Raw genomic sequence first — 25,512 nt, 5'->3', positions numbered from 1 at the left:
TCTCAAAGCAATGCCCTACCAGCACCTCTGTTTTCAACATCTGGATGTTTGCTTTGCTTATTGTTGCCAATTTAATGTGGTTTTATTTTCTGAAAGAGGAACATCCAACGACCTCTTTGTGTCTGAGTGCGTTTCTGGTTGGCCTGTGACATAAAGAGCTGTGAATCTGTGTTACATAATCATTCCAAGCGATGCCTGCTGTATCCGTCTAACATGTTTTTGATGAACTCCACAGACGAAAGGGAGAAATAATCATTAAAGGGACACACATTTACATGTCCTTGTTTTTAGATATTGTAGATCAGGGGTCTTCAACAGAGGGTCCGGGACCAATAGAGGTCCTCAGAGATACTGCAGGGGGGCCGCAAGTCCTCGTGTGATGGCGACATATCTACAAGCTCTATTGGCTATTGTCGGCAAATAGGTTTGGTGTACAGGGAGAACAGGGCTGACCAAGTACCGAGCCAAAGGTCAAGTTTTAAAAAGTGTTGATTAAAGTAAAGTACCGTTTGTCCTGAATATAAGACAACTCTGATTATAAGAAGCCCCCCCACTCATTTGTGGAAAAAGAACATTGAATGTCAAATAGTCTAGTCCCCAATTTTAATACGACCCCGTTTTTTTAGGATATATTTCCATTGGAAAAAAACATAGTCTTATATTCAGGCCAATAGGGTATTAGTTAAATGTCTGAAAATACACATTTAACATGAATCCAATCTGTAGTGTGGAGTGCGGGAGTCCTCGCTTCATCTCTCTCCCGGCTATGGGATCCTTGGCCTGAAAAACGTTGAAGACCCTCTGTTGTAGATTGACAAAATGGTGGTCCCTTCCTTCACGGATTGCTTTCTAATCTAAATGCCATGCGGACCTACTGCTCACCCAACCCGGGTGAACCAAATGAAATGAGCCCCTAGTAGTACTGACCTGATAAGACTTAACACCTAGATACAGTATACGCCCAGAGACTCTTATATTGCATCTCGATGCCTTATCAGTTGTACAGGTTTTTTTTTATGCCCTCTTTTATTTTTATGTCATTTTTTTGTTGTTGTTGTCGAATTCACTGTTCGACACGTCCGGTCAATGTAAACAAGGAACAAAAGGCAGCTGTTGCCGCAAAAGCGTTGTTCGGGGCATATTTTTCCACTGAGACAACAAAAAAGAGAAAGAAAAAAAAAAAAAAGGCCAAAAGGCGACAACTTTATATCATGAAATAATAGAGACTATCACTATTTACTTCTAGACCTAACGATGGAGATGATAACTGTAACCCTGCTTGTTGTAAGAAGAACGCAAAAATAGTCCGTAATATTTTGTAAATTTTATTTATGGAATTCAAGGATTGCCATGAAAAACAGAAAAGGGACTTTTTTGTACGTATATTCCCTCCCCCGTTCACTGTACTCATCATCCCACTGTTCAGTCACCAATAAAAAAAAACATGTGAATCCCACTTCCCCCTCCTCACGCATTCATTGATTCATTGAATGTTATATATTACGATAATATTATATCAACACTGTCTGTCATTCATTTATGGAACCCAGTGGTTCTGGACTAACCTGACACCACCAGATGGGTTCACAAGTTCACAATACATGCAGCCTCCATCTGGGATCCAGGTTGAACCGTCCCGTGTCCGGGACGAACCTAGGCTAAGATGTGGACTCTCGGAGATGTATTTATCGATTCTGACTTTTTCAATCTACGAGAGTCTAAGCTGTCATATTGTTTCAGAGGATTTTTCTCCCCGGACCTAGAATTGCTCTCAGCGAAATCTAAGGTCAATAAAAAAAGTGTTTTGATCCACTCTGTGTCGGAATCTGTCATCCATCTTGGATCTCTCCTCGTCTTCCCCAATGAGTGCAACTGGCTGCGCAACCCTGACCACCATTTCCGGGTTTTTAGACAGCTGGTGGATGGAAAAGCTTGCCCCAGCGGCATTCTGCCGCGTGGGTGGAGCTTCATTTGATGGAAGTTCAAGTGTGCCAAGGCTGATTGTGAAACAAAAGTGATTGTGAAGCAAGCGTCTACTCTCTTCCATCTGGCGGAGTCAGGTTAGTTCTGGACCATGGGGCCCACTAGAAACTCATCGGACCACAGCTCTCAACCTGTGGGGGGCAGTGGTCCCCACATGAAAGAAAGCAAAGACCATTACTGGATCAAAAGTAATAATATAAGAACGGCGCAAGAATTGGGCTTCACATTTATCAAGTCAGTCACTTTTAACATGTTTTTTAGGCCTACATAATAATAATAACAGTCCCTTTTAGCTGTTGGGAATTTGAGAGCATTATCCTTCTTCAGTTTGGATGGTCAGGTCATTGTTATAGTAGTTTTATAGTTTTATTTTATCTTTATAATGTTCATTCTTGGTGTGACCTTTAACTACTGGGATTGATACTGTTTAACAGTAGACATATTATTTTGCAGCTCTTCTCTTCACTGGATGGCACAGTTGTTTGATTCTGTATTGTCCAAAGTCACGAGGACAATGAAACTTATAAACATTTGCTTTTACTCAACAAGTCTGTAACGGGAATCTTTTGTTTGCAAAGTATTCGGCAACGCTGTGATGTTTGCTCTGTGTTTCCCAGAAATATCAAAAGATTAGGATGCTTCATTCCCCTAAAGTTTTAAACTAAAGCATCTCTACATTAGATGTAAATTACATGAATTATTTTATTCATGAATAACAAGATTTAGATGACTCATTCACATCAAGCAGACAGCTACTGAAGAGCCAGCTGTTTACCATAAAGGATGGATTTCTCAAATGTCTTTTTATTTATTCATTGATGTATTTATTTGTATGTGTGTTTGTTTGTTCATTTGGGGAGTGAGACAGGCCTGTCTCCAGACAGCAGTATGTCAACACAGAGGTTGAGTTAACTTGAACACATATCACTTAATAATTTATAATATCCGCAAGTGTTTGGTCTTCAGCTCTGGGTCTCTCCCAGCAGTTGCGGAAAGTAACTAAATGTACTCAATACTGTACTTGTACTTAAAGAGGTTTTTATTATTAAGTATGTATAATTTTCTGTACTTTTACTTCTGCTCCAATGCATCTCAGAGGCAAATATTGTACTTTTTACTCCACTACTAACTACTCCACTGCAATTATTTGAAAACGTTTTATATTTGAATTATTATAAAAAGAAAACATATATTAACCACTTTAGCCCTATTTAAACTTTGGCTATTTGAAAATAGACGATCTCAAGCTCACAACGCTCCGCGATGCTTGTAGATCTGATATTTACAAGAATTCAATACATTTCAATGATTTCATACATAATGACACCTTATGAAACCATTCTGCATAATGAGTAGCCTACTTTCTAATTTAGCTACTTTAAGCACATTTTGAAACCAATACTCTTGTACTTTTACTCAAGTAAAGTATTTATATACAGTACATTGCAGTATTATTATAGGCCTATAGGCCTTAAAAGTAAATCAAATGTGAATACCTATTCCACCACTGTCTCTCAGCCTGGGCTATACTGAATAGCAGCAGAGGGTCCACTCCATGCCCTTCCTGGACGCTATTGATTATTAGCCGTTGTTTACACACACACACACACACACACACACACACACACACACACACACACACACACACACAATCACACACACACAGCTGAGCAGTGAGTACACTGCTGTGTGTGCTCATTCACTGTCAGACACAACAACACAGCACCATGCTCTCTGTAGGGAGCCCGAGGTGTCCGGTCAATGCGTCTCCTCGCTGCCTCCTCCACTTTGCCTTCAGCTTGACACTGCTAAGGTAGGAAGAATGCAACTTTGTTTGTTTAGAATGCAACGGATCTGAGCTTATGTTGTGTGTGTGTGATGTCCCAGGAGTTCTACTATAAGTATGATGTATCGTGTGCCGAAAATACAGTAGCCTTTATGTACAAGCTCAGAATTAATTGCTTGATCGGCCATCGTACAGCTGTTTAATTAAGCAAAAGCAAGTATTATGTGGATTCTGTAACTTAGACTGGTCCAATAAAACGTTAGGTAGGCCTATACTTTTCCAGGAATCTGTACACCGTTTAGTTAAAACTCTGTAAAATAAAAAAAATACATGTAGATAAAATGTTTTTTCTTTGGTCTAAAAGTTTCAGTCATGTTGCCATAGCCCCAGCCAGCAGCCAGGAGGCCAGAGTTACCGTCCAGCCAGTGGACTGTGTCCTGTCAGACTGGAGCCCGTGGTCACGTTGTGACATCTGTCAGAAGAAGAGGGTGAGCAGAGCGGGGCCACACCTGGCCAAACCCTGGAAGGGATATTAATGTGGTTCACACAAATCATTTGATGACCAGCGGTGGTTCCCTATGGAGACACAAAGGAGTTTATTTGTGTCTCTATAGGGAACCACTGATGGTCATTCAATTATTGGCTCAGGAATGCGATAAAAACAAAAGATATCCATGTGTACAAACTGTTACGGGTCCATTTGGTTCCATTTGTATACACTCTCTGAGTTAAAAACCTGTGCAGGTCCATTTGTTTCCTAACCAATGATTTAGCTGGAACCCATGAAGGACCATACCTGCAGTGCTCTTGCATGTATTTTGCCTGCCTGCACTTCCAGCTTTGGCCAGAGCAGCTTCACAGTTTCCCAGAGGCTCTGGGGGCCTGGTACCGTAGGCATAAAAAGGTAGACACTTCCTTCGGCTCTGGGGCGTGTGTATCTCAAGAGTAGGCAACATGGAGGCAAGCTTTTGCGGTGTTGTATATTAAAGCAGTATATTAGACACCACTTAAGCTAACCAACCAGAGAAATGGAGTTCATCAGAAGAAAAGCAGGCAGAGATGAAGGTCTCATCGTGTTGTATTTATTCAAACAAAGACTCCGGCCCGTAGGACACGGAGGCCCACAGCAGGACTGACCGCAAGCATGCTAAGACTGAATTATTTCAGAGTTACAGTGACAATATATACTTTAGCATAGAACAGAGTTGAATACAGCTAGTGGCTGTTGCTTCAGACTGAGTTATTTTACATATAGATGAAAGGAAACAGTTGCTTATCAGAAGTATCTCTGGGCTTCATACAAGACAATGTTTTGATTTACACCTATGACTGATAGCCTCAAAGGATAAGAGACAATGGGGTGTCTGCATGTGAATCTCTGAGGTGATAAGCTTCCCAGGCCAGGCTCTGATATGAGGTTTTTGAACAGGACATGGCTGACTGTGGTATATTATGTGCAATTATGAATATTGATTATTAAACGAGGCTTCAGCGGAGCGGAAGCTTGCCAAGCTTCACAGAAAGGGACGCACCATTGCCAATAAGATGCAATGTAAACGTTTGTTTTCTCATGCCAATAAAGCTCCTTTGGATTGAATTGATAAGACCCAGAAAATATGTGCTGTGATTGGCCAGTAGTCACTTGAGTGGCAGCGACGCAGCATGCCTTCCCCACTTCCACTTGACTTCCGTCTTACGCTGAAGACATGTCTCTGCAGCGGCCAATGAGGCATCTAATTTTTGTGTACGGTATCTATGCCTGCCTGGTACTACCACGGTTCTGGGTGCTTGGTTCAGAGTATGGGACGTCATTGGCGACCACTCATTGGCTGGCCTTTTAGCCAATAGGAAGTGACGAGTGACGACTATAGTTGCAGGCCCTGTTCATTGACAGCTTGTTGCCAAGCTGCAAAAACAACAACCCCAAAAGCTTATAAAGCCTCAAATTGGTATGCATGTGTAACGAGGGACCAATGTCAACTTGTTTAACTGGTCAACTGAGCACTGATTCAAGGCAAACAATGCAGCTCAGCAGTTGTGCTGGTGCACATAAAAGAGGGACACGTCTTCAGTGTCTGTATTGACTGCCATTCATATATTTGCCCCCCGTGGCCCATAGTGGTACCAGCGCTGCATTTCAATGAGGCTGATAAAGCCACTTGGCTGTTGGCACCACTTTCTGCTGATGTACCGACCAAAAGTACTGCCGGCACGTCTAATCCAGTTTAGACCCGGCAAGATCAAACTAACCTCGACGTGACAACGTCAAGACGCCCCACTAATGTCATTTAGCTTGTTGTATTTTCCTGAACGGTACTTCACAACCCAGGGGGAAAATGAAACGTGTGCGCCGGGGGAGCGGTTAACCTCTGTCCTGCAATCTGTCCGCCTGTCTGATCCTCCCCCCCCACCCCCCCTCCATTCCCAACACAGTATCGCCATGCTAAACTGATGAAGCCGTCTCAGTTCGGAGGGGAGCCATGCAACTTTTATGGCCGTGAAGAAGAGGAATGCACCATTCCAGCCCAGTATACCTGTGACAATGTTCCTCTGTGTGAGGGCTTCCTGTGCACCACCACAGGTACACTACAGCCTGGCTTATGTACCCTACCCTATAGGTCATTATATACTGTACACTACAGCCTGGCTTATGTACCCTACCCTAGGTCATTATATACTGAAAATACACTGTATACACTGAAAATACACTGTACAGCCTGGTTTATGTAGCCTACCCTACCCTAGGTCATTATATACTGAAAATACACTGTATACAAAAATACACTGTACAGCCTGGTTTATGTACCCTACCCTAGGTCATTATATACTGAAAATACACTGTATACAAAAATACACTGTACAGCCTGGTTTATGTACCCTACCCTAGGTAATGCAATGCATTCCTGTTTTTGTTTTTTGTTTTTTCATTGTTCCAGGGAAGAAAAAACAAAACACCAAAAATGGGAATGGGTTAAAGATCATAGGTTTTCCTTGCTGGGCAGAAACATCTTATCTCCATATTCTAAGCTATTCTATTCTACAGCCACCTCAAGCAGTTCATTTAATAAAGGCGACTGCAGCCATCCATTCTAGAGAGAAACAAGTTGATTATTCTATAAATATAAAACAGTCTGTAAAATTGCTTTCAATTTTGTACTCAAGTACCATTATTCGATTTTATGCTGTAAACCGTTGAGCTCAGAGCAGCATGTGTTACTTTCAGAGGGTGACATTTTCAGTTTGGGGAGAAGCACTTCTCCCCAAAAGTGTGCTTATGTGAGAGTATTAATTCAGTACTTCATCTCTCTTGGCTAGGGGCAGCCTCTGTAGCTGACCACTAAATGTTTTGTGTTCGGCCCATGGGAGACGATTTTTGATGATACAAGACTGCTTCTTCCCACAAATCTCAATGCTAAAATGTTTGTTCTCCCTCGAGCCAACAACCTAACAAACATGCATTTAGTCCCTGTCACCCACGGCCTGTCCTGTGGTTGCAGGCCGCTGTATTCCCAAACACCTGCGGTGTAACGGGGAGGATGAATGCGGGGACATGTCGGACGAGATAGGCTGCGGCGGTCCCATTCACAAAGCCTGCAAGCAGGAGGCAGAGGAGTACTGGGGCATCGAGAACCTCGCCAAAGGGTCAGTACATTTTTACATTTATACATAGTAGGACCACAATGGAAACAAGTCCCCAGGACATTTTTTGTGTTATCCTTTTTCGCTCAAATGTCTGACTGTACTCTATTCAAGCAATCAATCAATAACCTTGCTGTTAAACTCTCCGTTTTAGGATCAACGCCTTGAACAGTCACTTGGAGGGTGTGGTGCTGGACAACAGATACTACGCTGGCAGCTGTTTACCTCAGTACATCCAGGATGTCAGTTTCAGGAAGCCCTACAACCTGCAAGAGTACACTACGCAGGTGACAATTAATGACAAGAGTACACTATGGAGGTGACAATTAATCACAATAGTACACTATGCAGGTGACAATTAATGACACGAGTACACTATGGAGGTGACAATTAATGACACGAGTACACTATGCAGGTGACAATTAATGACAAGAGTACACTATGGAGGTGACAATTAATGACACGAGTACACTATGGAGGTGACAATTAATCACAATAGTACACTATGCAGGTGACAATTAATGACACGAGTACACTATGGAGGTGACAATTAATGACAAGAGTACACTATGGAGGTGACAATTAATGACACGAGTACACTATGGAGGTGACAATTAATCACAAGAGTACACTATGCAGGTGACAATTAATGACACGAGTACACTATGGAGGTGACAATTAATGACAAGAGTACACTACGGAGGTGACAATTAATGACAAGAGTACACTATGCAGGTGACAATTAATGACACGAGTACACTATGGAGGTGACAATTAATCACAAGAGTACACTATGCAGGTGACAATTAATGACAAGAGTACACTATGGAGGTGACAATTAATGACACGAGTACACTATGGAGGTGACAATTAATCACAATAGTACACTATGCAGGTGACAATTAATGACAAGAGTACACTATGGAGGTGACAATTAATGACACGAGTACACTATGGAGGTGACAATTAATCACAATAGTACACTATGCAGGTGACAATTAATGACACGAGTACACTATGGAGGTGACAATTAATGACAAGAGTACACTATGGAGGTGACAATTAATGACAAGAGTACACTATGGAGGTGACAATTAATCACAAGAGTACACTACGGAGGTGACAATTAATGACAAGAGTACACTATGGAGGTGACAATTAATGACAAGAGTACACTATGGAGGTGACAATTAATGACACGAGTACACTATGGAGGTGACAATTAATCACAATAGTACACTATGCAGGTGACAATTAATGACACGAGTACACTATGGAGGTGACAATTAATGACACGAGTACACTATGGAGGTGACAATTAATCACAAGAGTACACTACGGAGGTGACAATTAATGACAAGAGTACACTATGGAGGTGACAATTAATCACAAGAGTACACTATGGAGAGTACACTGTTCCAGAGTACACTGTTCCAGAGCCACAGGAACACGCCCAGGGGGGCGGGCCGGTTCCAGTGTGCTGCCCCACGTCCGAAACGGTTGAGAAATGACAGAGTTACCGTGTGCCGGTCCCTGTACTGTACTGTACTGTACTGTACTGTACTGTACTGTACTGTACTGTACTGTACTGTACTGTACTGTACTGTACTGTACTGTACTGTACTGTACTGTACTGTACTGTACTGTACTGTACTGTACTGGCACACCCGAAATCATCATATATACAGTTAATATGTGCAAATAAGTCAACACACCAAAACAACCTTCATTAACCACATGACTAACCAACCCTATATAGTATATACTGTACATTCCGGCCCTTTGAAAATAATAGAACAAGCTCACAATGCGTTGCTATTGTGAGCTTGTAGATCTGCTATTTTTATTTGAAATGTTTTCCTTCTTCTTTTTTTAATTCCGAGCTATTAAGTGTTTCTACATTGCCGGCATTGATACTTTTACTCAAGTATAGAGAATGTGAGCACTTCTTCCACCCACAAACTGCCTGTATCCCACTCTTCCACAACCTGCCTGTATCCCACTCTTCCACAACCTGCCTGTATCCCACTCTTCCACAGACCAAAGGCTCGTATGATTTCACCATGCAGTCTTCGAACTCTTCCTCTGTTTACCTGCTAGACAGCAGCATCTCACACAGCAGCACGTACTCCTTCTCTTTTGGCATCGCCATCCCTCAAGTAGCTGAGTTTGGCTTCAGTCACAACGAAAGCAGAGAAAAGAAGTCGGTCAGTAAGATCAGGCGTGCCTCTTCAAAGGTGAGGCTTCTCGTTTAGATTTTGTTTCGTTTGCTTGTAGTTTGTAGTTTGCTTCACTCTCTTCACAGCTACAATATGTGCAGGTTACAAAGACATGCCAGCAGCGGTGCAAAGTAACAAAGTACATGGACTCAAGTACTGCACTTAAAGGGACACTTCACCCTTTTTGAAAAAAAAAATATATATGTAAATGACAGTTTAGAAGATTTAGAACACTTTCTTGGGGGTCTTAATGTGTGTTTTAGCAGTGAGCCCAGTGTCTCTGATGTCATGGACACTGCAGGGCTCACTTCCTCGACTACAATTCCCAAAATGCTTTGGTGCACTGCTCCTCCTTGTGGATAGGGGGAGGGCTGTTTTACTGAGGCCCAATCCCAATCCACTCCCTTGCTCACTATTAGCTGCGCGTTCATGTCCACGAGGGCTTGAGGGCTGTCCCATTTGAAATTGGAAAATCAGTGAGGGCTCAGCATTGATGCTGACTTTGGCTGGCTTTGGCAAAGAAAGTACCCACAGTTCATAGCTTTACCAGGGGAATGAGAGGAATCCTCCAAACGTCAATCATTTAAGTATGCAAATTAGTTATTTATCGCGGTTAGAATGTCAACAAACAATAGTGCTTTCTCACTGTTCTCAAAGGGAGATGGAATGGAAGGATAGGCTATATATTTAATAATAATAATAATAATAATAATAATAATAATAATAATAGAAATAGAAGGTCTATCATTTTAATCTAAAATACAATGTTAAAAGGCCAACAGCTTCGTGTGGGCCAGAGCAGAGCTGGAGCTGGCCCAGTATGTGCTGAAGCCAGACGACCTGGTGCTTCACCCGGAGTTCCTCCAGCGCCTGCGCGCCCTGCCCTCCCTGTACCTCTACGGGGAGTACAGGCAGCTCTACAGGGACTACGGCACGCACTACGTCACCGACGCCAGCCTCGGCGGCAGCTACGAGTTCACCATCGTCCTGGACAAAGAGAAGCTGGAGAAATCAGGTGGCCACACCAAGTCACGCCTTAATAAAGTGGTTCTCTCACCTTTTCAGGCCGTGAACCCCCCAAACAATCTATCTTTTAAATTAAACTGTCACCTCACTGTCATCGCAGGAATTAAACTTACTTCAGTATGAAATTAAATTAGGATAGAATGGAACAAATCAATGTATTTATTATACATAAAAAAAGAGCTCTCGGAGACTGTCCCATGCAAATGTATCCTCAATCATTTAATCGCTATCAATCATTTAGCTGGGGACCCCCTGGAACCCCCTCAAGGACAACTGGGGGTCTGTGGCGTGGACAGCACAAAATGAAGAAGTAATAAGAAGTAGTGAAAATAGACGATCTACAAGCTCGCAACGTGGCGAGAAGCAACGTGTTGTGTCCTTGTAGATCTGCTATATTCACCAGTTTTGGCTCCTGGGCTGGCAAACGTCCAATCTCTCTTTTGAGTCTCGACCTGAAAGGCTTAATGGAACCACTGGTCTACAGTGTAGTGGACATGGTTGTAATTGTTTGTCTCTTTCTCCAGACTACTCATTGGACTACTACAAAGATTGCATTCAGCTAGGCATGAAGGTTGGAGCCAACATTGAGGGCGTATACGTGTCGGTGGGGGTGGATGCTGGAGGCTGTGACTCCCTGCTCAACGAGATGGGAAGTGAGAACACACCGTTACACCGTCTGGCAGAAACCTCCTATTTCCATATTTTAACTTTTTGTGTGTTTTTTTTACCCGTAAATTAGTGCCCTATACTTGATCATACTACAACATCTTCAACTGTATGCATTGATATGAATACCCTGATGAAGAAGAATGTTGAAAAGTAGAATTTTGTGACGTCTTTTCATTGCAAATGGGTTCTCTAATTGCAGATGGAAGTCTTTCTGAAACATCTGTAAACTGCTTCATTTCATCTCTGTGTCTCTCCGTCTCCGTGTCTGTCTCTTTGTCTCTGTCTCTCTCCCCCTCCCCCTCCCCCTCAGAGGATACGGTGCATGGCAGCATGGTGGAGGATTTCATTGTCACCGTGAGGGGAGGTAGCAGTGAGTCAATCGCTGGACTGTTGTCCAAGACACTCCCAACCTCAGACCTGATGAGGCTGTGGGGCGAAGGCGTCCGCTTTAACCCTGCTTTCATTCGCAGAACGGTGAGGAGCTCAACCTGTCTGTGGTATTTTATCATGAACATTAGTGAGGACCAATTATATAAAGATAGGATAAAAAGTGGTGAAGTGGTCCCTTTATACTCCTGAGCTGATCCAGTTTGACAGACGAGACCAATCACTAGAAAACCAATCATAGTTGGGCCTTATAGTTGTACACGTACGCGTCTCCCCGTCCGATCAGACTCGGCCGCTGTATGAGCTGGTGATCTTCAGAGACTTCTCCAGCGCTGACACCCTGAAGAGGAACATGAAGAGAGCTCTGGCGGAGTACCTGGAGGAGGCCAGCCCCTGCCGCTGCGCTCCCTGTCTGAACAACGGGATCGCTGTTCTAAAAGGTAACAAAAAACTGGAATAAATGGTGCATTGTTATAGCACCTTTATCCAAGGCGCTTTACATATATTGTGCATTACATTCACCTATTCATACACCGATGGCGGCGGAAACCATGCAAGGCACCAACCAGCACATCAGGAGCAATTCGGGGGTTCAGTGTCTTGCTCAAGGACACTTCGACACTAACTCTGGGGGAGCCCGGGTTCGAACTGCAACCTTGCGGTTAGCATCCGGCCACTCTACCCCTGAGCCACCGCTGCCCGCCGGAATCTGATTTACATCAAAAGTAACAGATCCACAAGCCCGAAACGCGGCGTGAAGCGACGTGCTTTGAGCTTGTCGATCTGCTACTTTTGTGTTTTTTGGGGGAATTTAAATCCTGGAAAGTAACAGTTTTGGCTTCTACCAGCCTCAGATCTTAGTGGGCTAGCTTAAAATAGTGTTGTAAACGTAGTACTGTGGAGACTATAAGTCGGGACAAGGCTCCTCTCCTCTGAGAAGCGTAAACCTAGTGTGTGCTGATATTAAACCAGGAGCAGAGGAAGTCAGAGCGAGGTTGCCCCAGAGCATGTCTTGCATCATCAAACTCCACTCCTCGCTGGTTGACCCCTGATCCACTTGTTCTTATTGTATGCCAGTCATTGTGGCACCAGTGCAGGTCTGCACTCTGCTGTGCACATCTCCTTTATAGTTTGGTACCGTATTTTCATTTCCATAAAACAAGCTACATTTTCCCAGATAGAGAAATGATTTGACCGGCTCGTGCATTGAGGCCAATTTACTGCTTGAGAATAACTCAGTAGTAGATTCCTTTGACTTGTCTATTCAATATAGATTTATCTTTCTTTCTTGCTACTAATACACTTACTTACACTTACGAAATGTTTCTATTTTATCATCATATTGAATCAGACTGTGATAACTATGCTATATGGCTGTAGCCTGTTGATATTAATTGATATGATTATTATATCATGTCCTCCCTTCTTAGGCACCAGGTGTGACTGCATTTGTCCAACAGGCTACTCTGGGAAGGGCTGTGAGATCACTAAGCGACGAAAAGGTTAGGCTCTAAGAAACATAAATATCATCTTCTGATTATATGTTTATGTATATGTGATTTATCTTGCGTTGAAAATAAGCTAAATAAGATAAGTATATGCCTGAATATTGTTTTCTGGATGAATCTTTATTTCTTTCTTATGCACTGAAGCCATAGCGTATTTTAAACTTGTCATATGATGGTGTTGCACAAAAATAGGCAATCTAAAAGCTCTTTTGCACATCTTTGGCTAAAATGGGACACCGGGTTGGAAGTGTTGGAAATGACTAAATCTTTTCCCACTACCAGATCTAGCCATCCAGGGCAGTTGGAGCTGCTGGGGGGCGTGGTCGCCATGCAGCCATGGGTCTAAGACAAGGAGCCGGCGTTGTGACAACCCGGAACCAAGCAACGGAGGTCTAGCATGCAGAGGACCCACGCAAGAATCTACTGAATGCTTTTAGGACATTAAGACCTGAGGCCGAGGCGGGGTTGTCGAAAGGGCCTTTCTGTGTGGAGTTTGCATGTTCTCCCCGTGTCCCCTAGGGTATGTATACCCTCACAAAAACATGCAGTACTCCTGGTCTCTAAACTTCCTCCCCCTGGCCAAGGACTGTCTAAAGAGGACGGGACGCGGAGACCGTAAGGGCGCCGCCATGTTGCTCACATGGTGCTCCATGGAAGGAAAGAAACATGCGCAATGGGCTTTATGCAGCCATCACTTCCTCGTTCAGCTTCCTTGGTCTCAACTGCGCATGTTTCTTTCCTTCCATGGAGCACCATGTGAGCAACATGGCGGCGCCCTTACGGTCTTCGCTTCTTGTCCTCTTTAGACAGTCCTTGCCCCTGGCCAGCCTGAAGGAGGGGAAAGGAACTGGTTGGAATAACGTGTTCCTTCCACACTCTACGTACAACCAGGGAAACTCCCCCCTGTCAGGTGTAAAGGAGCAACTTGGACACTCATGCATGAAGAAAGCATGAGTTCAAGTCCGTTGCTCTCCCCAGGTTGGCGGAGGGTGTGTAGAGCCCAGGATCACATTAGATAATTGACACATGGGTGAAAAATGGGTTACAAAAATCATGGGATAAAAAATTATATATAAATAAAATAAAAAGACATGAGGCTGATTCTACACATGTCTTCTAAACAGTTTTCTGAGAAGAATGTCTTGCTACTGTATATCAGTGGTTGTCAAACGTTATCATGGCCACAGAACCCCCAGAAGAAATGTCAAAAATAGCAGATCTACAAGCTCGTAGCTTGTGAACTTGTATATCTCATATTTTTTAATAGCCCTGCCAAAGTATAAAATAAGTGGTTAAAATAAAAAATTACACAGATGCTGTCTCTGTCTTAATGGGGTAACAATATGCACATTAGGCTCGTCAACCTTGAAATAAAATAAGAATTTGCTTCCTTGAGAGTAACGGGTCGATTTGTGATGTTTTTTCTTGTTCAACTTTTGAATTTTAGGAAGTAAGAAGAATGTGATTTCTGTTTCCACAAACAGCCAGAGTAAAGTACACTAGTTGTGGGGCTAAACCTAGCCTATGAGTGTGTTTCAGTTTACTTCCCCTGGGCTGTGTACTGTCCTGATTTCCCCTTTTATCCAAATGTTGTTGTGTGGAGGTTAATATCATTAACCTTCACATGAGGGGGCGTCCGCTGAACACTGACCTGAATCACTCTCTACAGATAACGGAACTCTGTGGGTGAGACGTGAGAGGCAGGACACACACAATGAATTTATTCCTGACTTGTTTGTGTTTCATTTTCAAGTCACCATTTGCATGCAATAGTTCCAGAATAAATTGTGTCAGCAAAGAAATATATTACCGTAATAATAATTCAAGGATGAAGTTGCACATGTCGCACGCATGTACAGTATATATGCTACAGTGCATGTTTATTCATGAGACAAATTCACCACAAATAGCTCATACTGTAGGTCAAGAATAGGGATAAGGAGGTTAATCCCAATACAACAAGCTAAAAGACAATATTGTCGTCGGTTTGCTCCAGATGTTGACTTGGGCAGTAGTGGAAAGTAACTAAGTACATTTACTTAAGTATTGTACTTAAGTCAAATTTTTAGGTATTTGTACTTTACTTGATTATTTACAATTTCCAATACCTTTACTTCTACTCCACTACATCTCGGATCCAAATATTGCACTTTTACTCCACTACATTTATTTGAAAACTTTAGTTACTTAGTTTGTAGATTTAGATTATTACAAAACATTAACTTATACATATATACCTACCGTATATACATTTTGGCCATTTGAAAATAGCCGATCTACAAGCTCACAATGCGTCGCGATATGACGCATTGTGAGCTTGAAGATCTGCTATAAATATTTTAATACATCTGCATAACGAGTACTTTCAACTTTTGATGCCAATACTTTTGTACTACAGTATTACTCAAGCAAATTTTTTACAGACTTACTTGTAACAGAGAACTTCTACATTGCACTATTGGTACTTTTATTTAAGTAAAACACAAGACCACAACAACACAAATACCCCCTCCCAGCCCTGGGCCTGGGAGGGGGTGCCCAGGCACCACTTGGGAGACATCACTTCAGCAGCCCTGGGCCTGGGAGGGGGTGCCCAGGCATGGCGCTCCACCGCTGTCTGGCGCTGGGTTGTTACAGAGCCGGGTCCGAGTCTTCCTCCCTGACTGACAGGGCGACCACTGGCCCCAGCATGACCACTCTCCATCTGATGCCTCAGCTGTTGTATAGAGACATTACAGTCAGTCTTTTAGTTGTCCCCTACTGTGTGTGATTCCAGTTTCCAGTTGACGAATTGAAAACACTATGCGCTTGTGTGTGTTAACCAATACTTGTATTTGACCTCCTCACCTGTCCTGGTGTGCTGCTCGCAGGCATCTCCCCGGTAGCCTTCCTTACAGATGCATTGGCAGGCCGTGCCCCTGACGAGGACGCGCAGGCCGTTGTTCCTGCAGGGGCCACAGCGACACGTGTTGAACTCCTGCATATACTGGTCCCAGGCTCTCCTCAGGTGGGCCAGCCTCTGGCCCACGTGGTCCGCAGCCATGCTGAAACGCACCAGCTCGTAGATGGGCATGACCTGGTTCATGGACATGAGAGAGAGAGAAAGAAAGGGGAGATTGTATGGTGTGGTATGGTGTGAATTTTACGTAGATTGGGCAGGACAGGAGCGCTCAACTTGGACAACACCAGGAACTCATAATTTATGTAATTACTCATTTGTCTTAATTTCCCTTTTCATTCGTTTTTCTTTTCTTTTCAAAAAAAAGGGGGAAAAAATGAAGAAATAAAGAAAAAGGAAATGTATGTTACAGTACATGTGGGACACTGGAAGTCACGTGGTCCCGGCTCAGCCTAAACCGGGAGCAAACAGCTAGCGTCACGTCAGTGCGAGCTAACTGGTATATAAAATGTGTTAAATGTAAGACAAAGGTTTACCTCGTAATCAATGAGTGTGGGGTTGTACTTGAGGGTCTTTCCCCATTTCCTGAAGGTGATTGGGTCCCTATAGGGCACCAAGGCAACACCACGCTGGAGGGTTCCACCATTCACTAGCGTGAACTCATCCACAATAATCCCCGATGAGGAACTGCTACCTAAACACATCAACAACATAAATGTATGTTTACCATAATCTCAACACTAAACTCATGAGACATGCACTGCCTAATATATACACCGTAGTACGACGGTGTTGCCTGCCAAACATAACACCCTCTTGCGTATAAATAAATTGGTATAAATAAATTGGGCTTAGTGTTGCAGAGTGGCTCAGAGCCTTAGCCCGATGGCCTCAAAAGTCTCATTCTCTCCCCCAGTCCATAGGGATATCCCTTTGGTCTAGTGGTTAAGATATTGGACTTTAATGTGGGAGACCAGTTCAAATCCCGGGCGTTACACTAACACACAAAACAATAACTATAATAATATTGTTCACCACTGTTGGAGTGCAGTACTTTCATCCGACGGAGCATTGGTCCGAACGACAACCTACCTCCTCCCTCACCCTAACCCTAACCTCCCCCGGGGCAGACACCTAAACCTAACCGCAACCCTCTCCCGACCCGCAGCGCACCTCGGAGCATTGCTGCTCTGTCGGATGATAGTACGCCTCCCCCACTGTTGGCCACTTCAGATAGAACTATTATTCTAACAATATATTTATACGGTATATTTATAGTTATAGTGCTTTGTGTGGACACTGGCCAGCCCATTAAAGGTAGTTCACCTAAAAAAAAACTGACTTATTTTCTATCAATTACACACCCCATGAAGCCTTGAATTCATGAAGCTCACCGGTTAGTAGGAGACTCAGTAGGAGACTCTTTGACTCCCCCGATCATCAAATTATTGGCTCAGGAACAAACAAAAAACGTCTCCTTGAATTCATGGTGATTTTTTTTATATTGATAGAAAATAAGTCATTTTTTGTGAACTACTCCCTTAAAGGACCACTTCACCACTTTTCAACCTATCTTCATATAATTGGTCCTCACAATCATGATAAAATAGCACCATTTGTTTCCTACTCGGTCTGTGTCTCATAGGAGCGCTGTGGGCAGGTCAGAAACCCGGCCACCAGTGATGTCATTGATGGGGAATCAAGCTAATAGAAACTGCAGGTTTCAGGTCACTGGTTTCTGAACTGCCCACAGCCCTCCTATGAGACACAGACAAACGACAGAGTAGAAAAATATTGTGATAGTTTACATTAGTGAGGACCAATTATATGAAGATGGGTTGAAAAGTGATCCTTTAAGCTCAACATGTTATTTGTAGCAGTACATGAAAAAGGTTTGATGATTTTATTTTCCAACACACTTTTGATTTATTGTTCAGGTATTGCACTGACTCACCTGTGGTACCACCTCCACTTTTCCAACATTCTTCGCCTTTCACGGTGAGACCAACTTCCACCTGTTTGGAATGGCCAAGGGGAGTGTTTAAACCAAATGAACCACCAAGACATCTGCCCACGGTACTACCGCTCATGTCTGTAAAAGTACACAGGAATGAAAAAAAAGTTATACACATGTTCAGACGTGGAAAGTAATAATGTATTCAAATTCTGACGTAATTTTACTTTACTTGAGTAGATGTCATTTTTTCTATACTTTATACAGTATGTACTTAATTACAGTACAAGCACAGTTACATTACAGGTGAAAACCTAAAAGAATAAAATGAAATGGAAATAGCAGATGATCATTTAAAAAAGCAGCCTACGACTAGATGCCATCTTCTGTTTGTCGGTGATAATGATGTGTTCCAGTGTTCCTCCCATGGATCCCTCGGTGACGTAATGCGTTCCGTAGGTGTTAAGGAAGCGGCCGTACAACCCATAGTCATAGCTCACTGGGAGTTCCATGAGAGACTGGTACATGTCCTCGTGGAGCATCAGCTTATCACTTCTCATCTTGAACCAGGTCGTTTGCACTTTGGAAAGGAGCCTAATGAACCCAACATCCTAAAGGGCCAAATGACAAACAACAATGGTCAAGAGGTGCACGCACATCCACAAATTGCAACGGGTGCAGGATCCAAAAAAAGATTGAGAGGAGATCCGCACACAGTTTTAAAAGAACCCAAAATTATTTATTGACAACAGAGCGGACAAAAAATGACAAATGACAAACAACCAGAGTGGATTATTTTAACTCAAGTAGAACATTTATTGAGATTTAACCATCATCAACCTGGCACCCCTATTTTGGACATGTCATCATAGGAGTATAATGGGAAAAAAGTACTGTACAAAATGTACAACAAAATGTTGGCCTAAAATAATTTCAAACAGTCAACCATGACGATGTGGAATAAGAAAGGCATTGGACAGAATTGTCTTTTGAGACATGTACTTTACCTTGGATTTATAACTTGTAACATTGGTGATGAATTCGTTCTCCTGGCTGCCATGTACTCCACCTTCAACCGGGCCGACCCCGACTGTCACACCTAAATTGAAAGAACCACCTTTTTTTCGTGCATTCAGCAACTGAACCATGTCTTCAAAGTATTCATCTGTGCCCTCGGAAGAAGCTTCAGCCTATATGGGATGCGGGAAAGGTGTAAAGGTTGTTTAACACAGCACAACATGGTGAGATGCATAAAGAAACATGTCAAATATGGCTTTTACAGCACCATAAATTGGTAGGTGTGGTAGTTGTAAGGTTTCCGGTAGTTTTTCTCAGCGTCGTTGTAGTTCAGGTTTTCACAGAAGGCGTCATAGGTCCAATCTCTCCATTCTCCGTTGTAGACATATTCACACGTTTCTCCAAAGTAATTTGGGTCCAGAACTTGATCCACAAAGTCTTCCGTCAGGACATTGAAGCTAATAAATTAAATCAGTTCACAATTAGTAATTGAGTCATGCCCCTGATGACATTCATCAGGCCATGTCAAGAGCAGTTTTATTGTATTTGTGCACTAGGCCAGTGGTTCTCAACCTGAGGTTTGGGAACCCACATGATTCTTGGGGGTCCCCAGATGAACAATAAAAGAAAGAAAGAAAGAAAGAAGTAAAAAAATATATTATTACTGCATCAAAAGTAATTAACAAACTATAGGATACTATAAAAAACTATTCAAACATTGGCAAATTGTCCAATAATATAAGAGGCAAACATTGTGAAAATATCCAATGTACAAGCTCACAATGCCTCGCAACCCGAGGCGTTGTGAGCTTGTAGATCTGCTATTCTCACATTCTGTATCTGTGGAACCGAGTCAAACTAAATGTAATTCTTCAACTCCTACATTCCACGCATGGGCTTCTCAGGGTGGCTGGTCCCCAGTTCAAATATGATTAGTTAATAGTTTGGGGGATCACAGCCTTAAAAGGTTGAGAACCATGCACTGTAGCCTACTAGGCTAGAAAACAAAACAATTACATGAGTACTTTTGATAGGAAGTCGACTGCAACGCAACACAATGTAATATGAGCACTGCATGCAGAATCAATCTGTATACCCCTGTGTGCCGTGTATTGCCCCGGGGATGGGTAGAATAGTGGAGCACAGATCATTTCTGTAGTTGTAGTGTGTACAGTTTGTCTCGTCATTATCAAACTGACAGTCTGACTCTCCATTACACTCAAGCAGCTGGCTGATGCATCGTCCTGAAGACACAACATAATTATACTGTACATTAATGCCCCCTCTAACTCTCTCTCTCTCTCTCTCTCTCTCTCTCTCTCTCTCTCTCTCTCTCTCCCCTCTCTCTCTCTCTCTCTCTCTCTCTGACACACACACACACACACACACACACACACACACACACACACACACACACACACACACACACTACTGCACTGTACACTCATGCACACATAGAATTAACATTAACACACACATGCACAGTGCACACGTACACAGGCTAACATATTAATTTAATATAAGTGTGCACTGTCTTTCTCTCTCTCTCTCTCTCACGCTCACACACACACACACACACACACACACACACACACACACACACACACACACACACACACACACACACACACACACACACACACACACACACGCAAGACCTTCAGAAGAACCATGAAGGTTTTGCCTGAGGGGTTGTTGTAGTAGATGACATCAACCTGACACTGCGCATGTGAAGCTCTCTCCGCAGTAGTCGTCCACCATGCATTGTGTTGTAGCAGCCGGACATGCCCATTTGTCCCAGAGAAGTCCAAGGCATCGTGACCCGCCATACTGAGAAGGCTTCTCCACAGACCGGAAACGGTACTAAGATCCATGGAGCGAAAATAACAACAACCTATCAATTCAGATTACCAAAACAGCGACACTACAAGGACTACACGTAAATCCGTTGGTAGATGATGCCTTTGCTTCAGCTGCATAAAGAAAGAGACCTCTATACTGTAGTGTAGAAAATACACTATGGGTTCAATAAAGAACAACAGCTTTTCATTATAGGAACACTTCTATAATTGTGGTGATAATTAACAGCACAAAAGTCCCAAACCAACCAAGACAGTGACAGAAACGTATAATCCCATAAAATCCACAAATAATCCCCCAATGCTTTCTCATATAGGCAAACAATAACACAATGGTAGAACAATAATGGGGCGATCTTATCATCGTACATCATCATATATCATCTCATTCCGGACCCCCATTACAACTAGTGGATCCAATAAGGGGCCATTCATGTGGGTTTCATGTGGAAACATAATGCCCAATTTAGTATTCTTCATACACCGATGTCCAAAACACTATATACTGTATGTGGGAACAGAGACAATGATGACATGCTGTTACCTTTGTTTCTGTACAGGAGGTACAGGGGCTCCACCCCGACCAGTTCCTCAGCTTACAGTTGACGGGTATTGGCCTGTCTGCAGACCTGGCACTCCTTGCACCATAGCTGCAGTACACGTAATGCATGAGGGTCATCTTTATTGATAACATCACTATATGGGCACATTGTGTCTATCTTATTATTTATAGCACTTTAACAACTAATACTAGATACTATACTACTATATTACGTTAACAGGACAGCATACCGGTTGTTTTTGGACCCCCTTGCAGTTCCTAGACCTTTCAGTGTTTAGGGGGACAGGTAAAAGGGTCAGACAGAATAGAGACATGTCTTGGGTTTGGTTGGTTACCTACAACTGTCCTCAGTGTCCCGTTGTATTTGTGTTGGAGTGTCCAATAAAGAAGATAATAAAGGTCCCCCCCCCCCCTTACTTACTTTTTTAATTCTGTATTTTAATACCTTTAATATTCAAGACTTTCTTTTGTTGATCATACAAGAAAGATTGTTTTATTGACAACAGACTTTGATGACTTGACTATACGATAAACAGTTTATGATATGGTGTTGCTCCATTAGTGTTTCTTTCTTTGTTGATAGTACTGTTTATTTGTATGGATGCACTAAGCAAAGTTTGTTGTATGTCTCATACAGTGACTAATAGAGATAATAAGTGTAACTGTAGCCTGCTTATTCGCCATAGCCCAGAAGGGCTGGATAATGCCATATAAGCTATGAAAATAAGGATCACAGTCAGACACAAGGGTAAGCATCTATAATATAGAGTGAATATACTGCACCTGTTTTCAGCCGTTACCCATGGGTTCCACCTGGATGCCTCTGTGACTGGATAGGAGTTGAGAAACAGAAGGAGTATGCTGCAGTCCAAGAGCGCATGCAGCAAGATGCCCATATTATTAAACATGAGTATAGCTATAACCCTGCTTACATCCGCATATCTGAAACTGTTGGTATATCTGAAACATCCTCAGAAAGGTCTTCTACAGACCAATATCATCAGTCCATCCATGGTGAATGATTGATTAAAGGTAAACAACACACATGCTCTTACAACATTTTCCCATCAATCACGATACAAACTCCCTGTTTGTCCACTATACACACACGCACGCACGCACGCACGCACACACACACACACACACACACACACACACACACACACACACACACACACACACACACACACACACACACACACACACACACACACACCCCCACACACACCCCCCCACACACACACACACACACACACACACACACACACACACACACACACACACACACACACACACACACACACACACACACACACACACACACTCTTTGTGAGTGCTTTACAGAATAATGCAGTTAACAGTGCTGTACCTAAAAAAATAAACACACATAGTAGGCTTTTTGAGTTTTTAGTAAAAGCACTTGAACCCTAGCATCCCCTATTCTGGAGGGAACATCTGGCAAAAACACTTGTAGATAAGTTTGCCAATGATATTTCGTATAGATCTTGGGTCAACTATTATTAGCCTATATAATTTAAGACCACCAGAACCACACCACCAGTTAAAAAGTTGGGGACATCACATTCACCAATAGGGTGGATATCTGATCCAAAGGTGACCTCTGCAGTACATTCATGGAACTAAAAAAGCCAATTTTATGCTACACAGCCTTAATTTGGGGTCCTGCTTGGACATAGTAAAAGTAACTAAATATGTACCCAAGTAGACGTAATTGTACAGTAGTAGTAGGAATATACTGTACAATTTGTAGGTACTACTTTTACTTTACTGGAGTATTTCCAATTTTCTTCTTACAATACTATATCAAATGCAAATATACTTTTACTCCAATTTGAAAACTTTAGTTACTTTGTAACAAATGTTTTCAGCCCCCCTACCATTTGAAAATAGCCAATCTACAACACTATTTTCAAAAGTGTTTGTACATTCATTTGAAACGTTCTACTTTTGGTAACCTATAGGCGGCAATAGGCCACTACTTAAAAGTACATTTTGACATATCCTATACTTTTGTACTTTTCAAGTATGCAGCCTACATTTTATTTTACTTGTAAACAAAGAATTTCTACATTGCAGTATTGACACTTGGTAAAACATGTAGACTGTAAAAAAGGCAGTGGAAGAAATAAGTTCTAACTGGGGTGGCTCCTCGAAATGGGACCAGCGGAAAACAATCAAACAATCAAGTGTCACCGCTTGCAGGCAGTGGGACGCAGTGTGCGTGTGTGGTGCGACTGTAGGTTCCAGTTGTTTGTTTGTTGTTCGGGGAACAGAACGAACGAAAGTAGGCCTATAATAAGTTGTAGTCCACAGCGTAGTGATTATGAAAGGGTAGGGTAAGACTGATATTAATTTCCAAATGGGCAAACTGTCGGAAAAACGCACTACAACAATGGAACAGGTAAATATGTTTTCCTGAAGATTGCCATAATTTATAGGCTCATAACTCCATGCAGTGTTCTACATAGCTACGCCTACACAGTACACACACAATATTTCATTTATATGCATGTCATTCATTTAAGTGTACAACAATTATTTGTCACTCAAAGTGACACATGAAATGTGTTTGTGTTTGACATGGTTAAGGTTATGTATGGGTTTGTGTGGTTTAATAAGGCTAATCTTCGTTAAGATGAGGCGCTGTTTATCTGTTTTAGGCATGAGGTTGGATTTTGTTTGTTTTGAATCAATTGTATTTATTCATGTAATTGGGGGGGGGGGGGGGGGGGTATCTTTGGCACTGTTAAGCATGGCAGGGGTTAGCCCCTCTCGGAACCCTCCGTAAAGCTTTTCTGAAATTTGGGTTCTGCTTGTAGGGCTAGGAAGGGTTGTGGTCACGTGTGGTTTATTTTGGTTTAGACACTGTTATTGTTATACATTTGGTCTTTGCTGCTTACCGTAGTGATGAAGCTGAAGCATATGATTCACGTGCATTGTAATGTTTTGGTTAAGGGTCAGGTGCTAGCTCTCTCTGGCCCATATAGCTCTAATGCCTTTGCAAAGGCAAAGACTTTTGATTGATTGAATAGGCTACTTTATATTTACAGTTTGAAATAACAGTGGTACGATTACACAATGATGCTAAAGTGATAACGCAGAAAGCCCTAAGGCAGGGGTCCCCAAACCTTTTCCTGTGAGGGCCACATAACTTTTCCCTTCTCTGATGGGGGCCGGGGTCAGTTTGTAACAGAAAAAGTGTTACGATCGCAGGGGGTGCCTAAACGTAAACATAAATTATTTTCCAGAAAGCCACACATAACCAAATATTAATAACCAGTGCACGTACTGTACATGCAGCACTACAGGGCTGCATAGTGCATGTACTGTACATGCAGCAGTGCCAGGGTTTCCTGCACAATGTTGTTGGCATGGCGCGATTTATTTCAAGCATGGCGCAGCAGTTTTTTTCTTTTTTGAGGGGCCTAGTGAATCATGGTGTGTGTGATATGAAATGTCCAGTACCTCCCCAGTGCCTCCCCAAGTGCCACCCCAGTGTCTGCCCTGCAATGTCTGCCCAGTGTCTGCAAAGTGCCTCCCCAGTGTCCCCCTGAGTGCCTCCCCAATGTCTCCCAGTGCCTCCCCAGTGTCTCCCCAGTGTCCCCCCCGAGTGCCTCCCCAGTGTCTCCCCAGTGCCTCCCAGTGTCCCCCTGAGTGCCTCCCCAGTGCCTCCCCAGTGCCTCCCTGAGTGCCTCCCCAGTGTCTCCCCAGTGCCTCCCAGTGTCCCCCTTAGTGTCTCCCCAGTGTCTCCCCAGTGCCTCCCAGTGTTCCCCTGAGTGCCTCCCCAGTGTCCCCCTGAGTGTCTCCCCAGTGCCTCCCAGTGTCTCCCCAGTGCCTCCCAGTGTCCCCCTGAGTGCCTCCCCAGTGCCTCCCCAGTGCCTCCCCAGTGCCTCCCCAGTGCCTCCCCAGTGCCTCCCCAGTGTCTCCCTGAGTGCCTCCCCAGTGCCTCCCTGAGTGCCTCCCCAGTGCCTCCCTGAGTGTCT

The 25,512-nt window shown here is 43.1% G+C and overlaps 2 protein-coding genes across 2 annotated transcripts; one reads left to right on the top strand and one right to left on the bottom strand.

Annotated features, from left to right (window-relative positions):
- Positions 1–3,710: 3,710 nt before the first annotated feature.
- Positions 3,711–13,654, top strand: c8b (complement component 8, beta polypeptide; the record flags this gene model as incomplete). Its single annotated transcript, XM_083782661.1, has 12 exons — positions 3,711–3,796; positions 4,134–4,257; positions 6,203–6,350; positions 7,267–7,411; positions 7,563–7,695; positions 9,448–9,645; positions 10,402–10,642; positions 11,178–11,306; positions 11,633–11,796; positions 11,996–12,149; positions 13,140–13,211; positions 13,500–13,654. 12 exons carry the CDS (start codon positions 3,711–3,713, stop codon positions 13,652–13,654), a joined length of 1,749 nt encoding a protein of 582 aa, XP_083638787.1.
- Positions 13,655–15,781: 2,127 nt separating this feature from the next.
- Positions 15,782–20,893, bottom strand: c8a (complement component 8, alpha polypeptide; the record flags this gene model as incomplete). The annotated part of the gene is made up of 9 exons (XM_083782660.1): positions 20,803–20,893; positions 20,184–20,331; positions 19,356–19,545; positions 19,078–19,260; positions 18,451–18,681; positions 18,071–18,131; positions 16,653–16,810; positions 16,065–16,293; positions 15,782–15,933 (listed from the first exon to the last, which is right to left on the bottom strand). The coding sequence occupies exons 1-9, from the start codon at positions 20,846–20,848 to the stop codon at positions 15,782–15,784; spliced, it is 1,398 nt and encodes a 465-aa protein (XP_083638786.1). The 5' UTR covers positions 20,849–20,893.
- Between the last annotated feature and the right edge of the window lie 4,619 nt (positions 20,894–25,512).

The sequence above is a fragment of the Protomyctophum parallelum genome (genome assembly GCF_964188405.1).
Source record: "Protomyctophum parallelum genome assembly, chromosome: 14".
Taxonomy (NCBI): domain Eukaryota; kingdom Metazoa; phylum Chordata; class Actinopteri; order Myctophiformes; family Myctophidae; genus Protomyctophum; species Protomyctophum parallelum.
The sequence above is the reverse complement of the archived record's forward strand: the minus strand, read 5'-3'. Positions and strand labels throughout refer to the sequence as shown.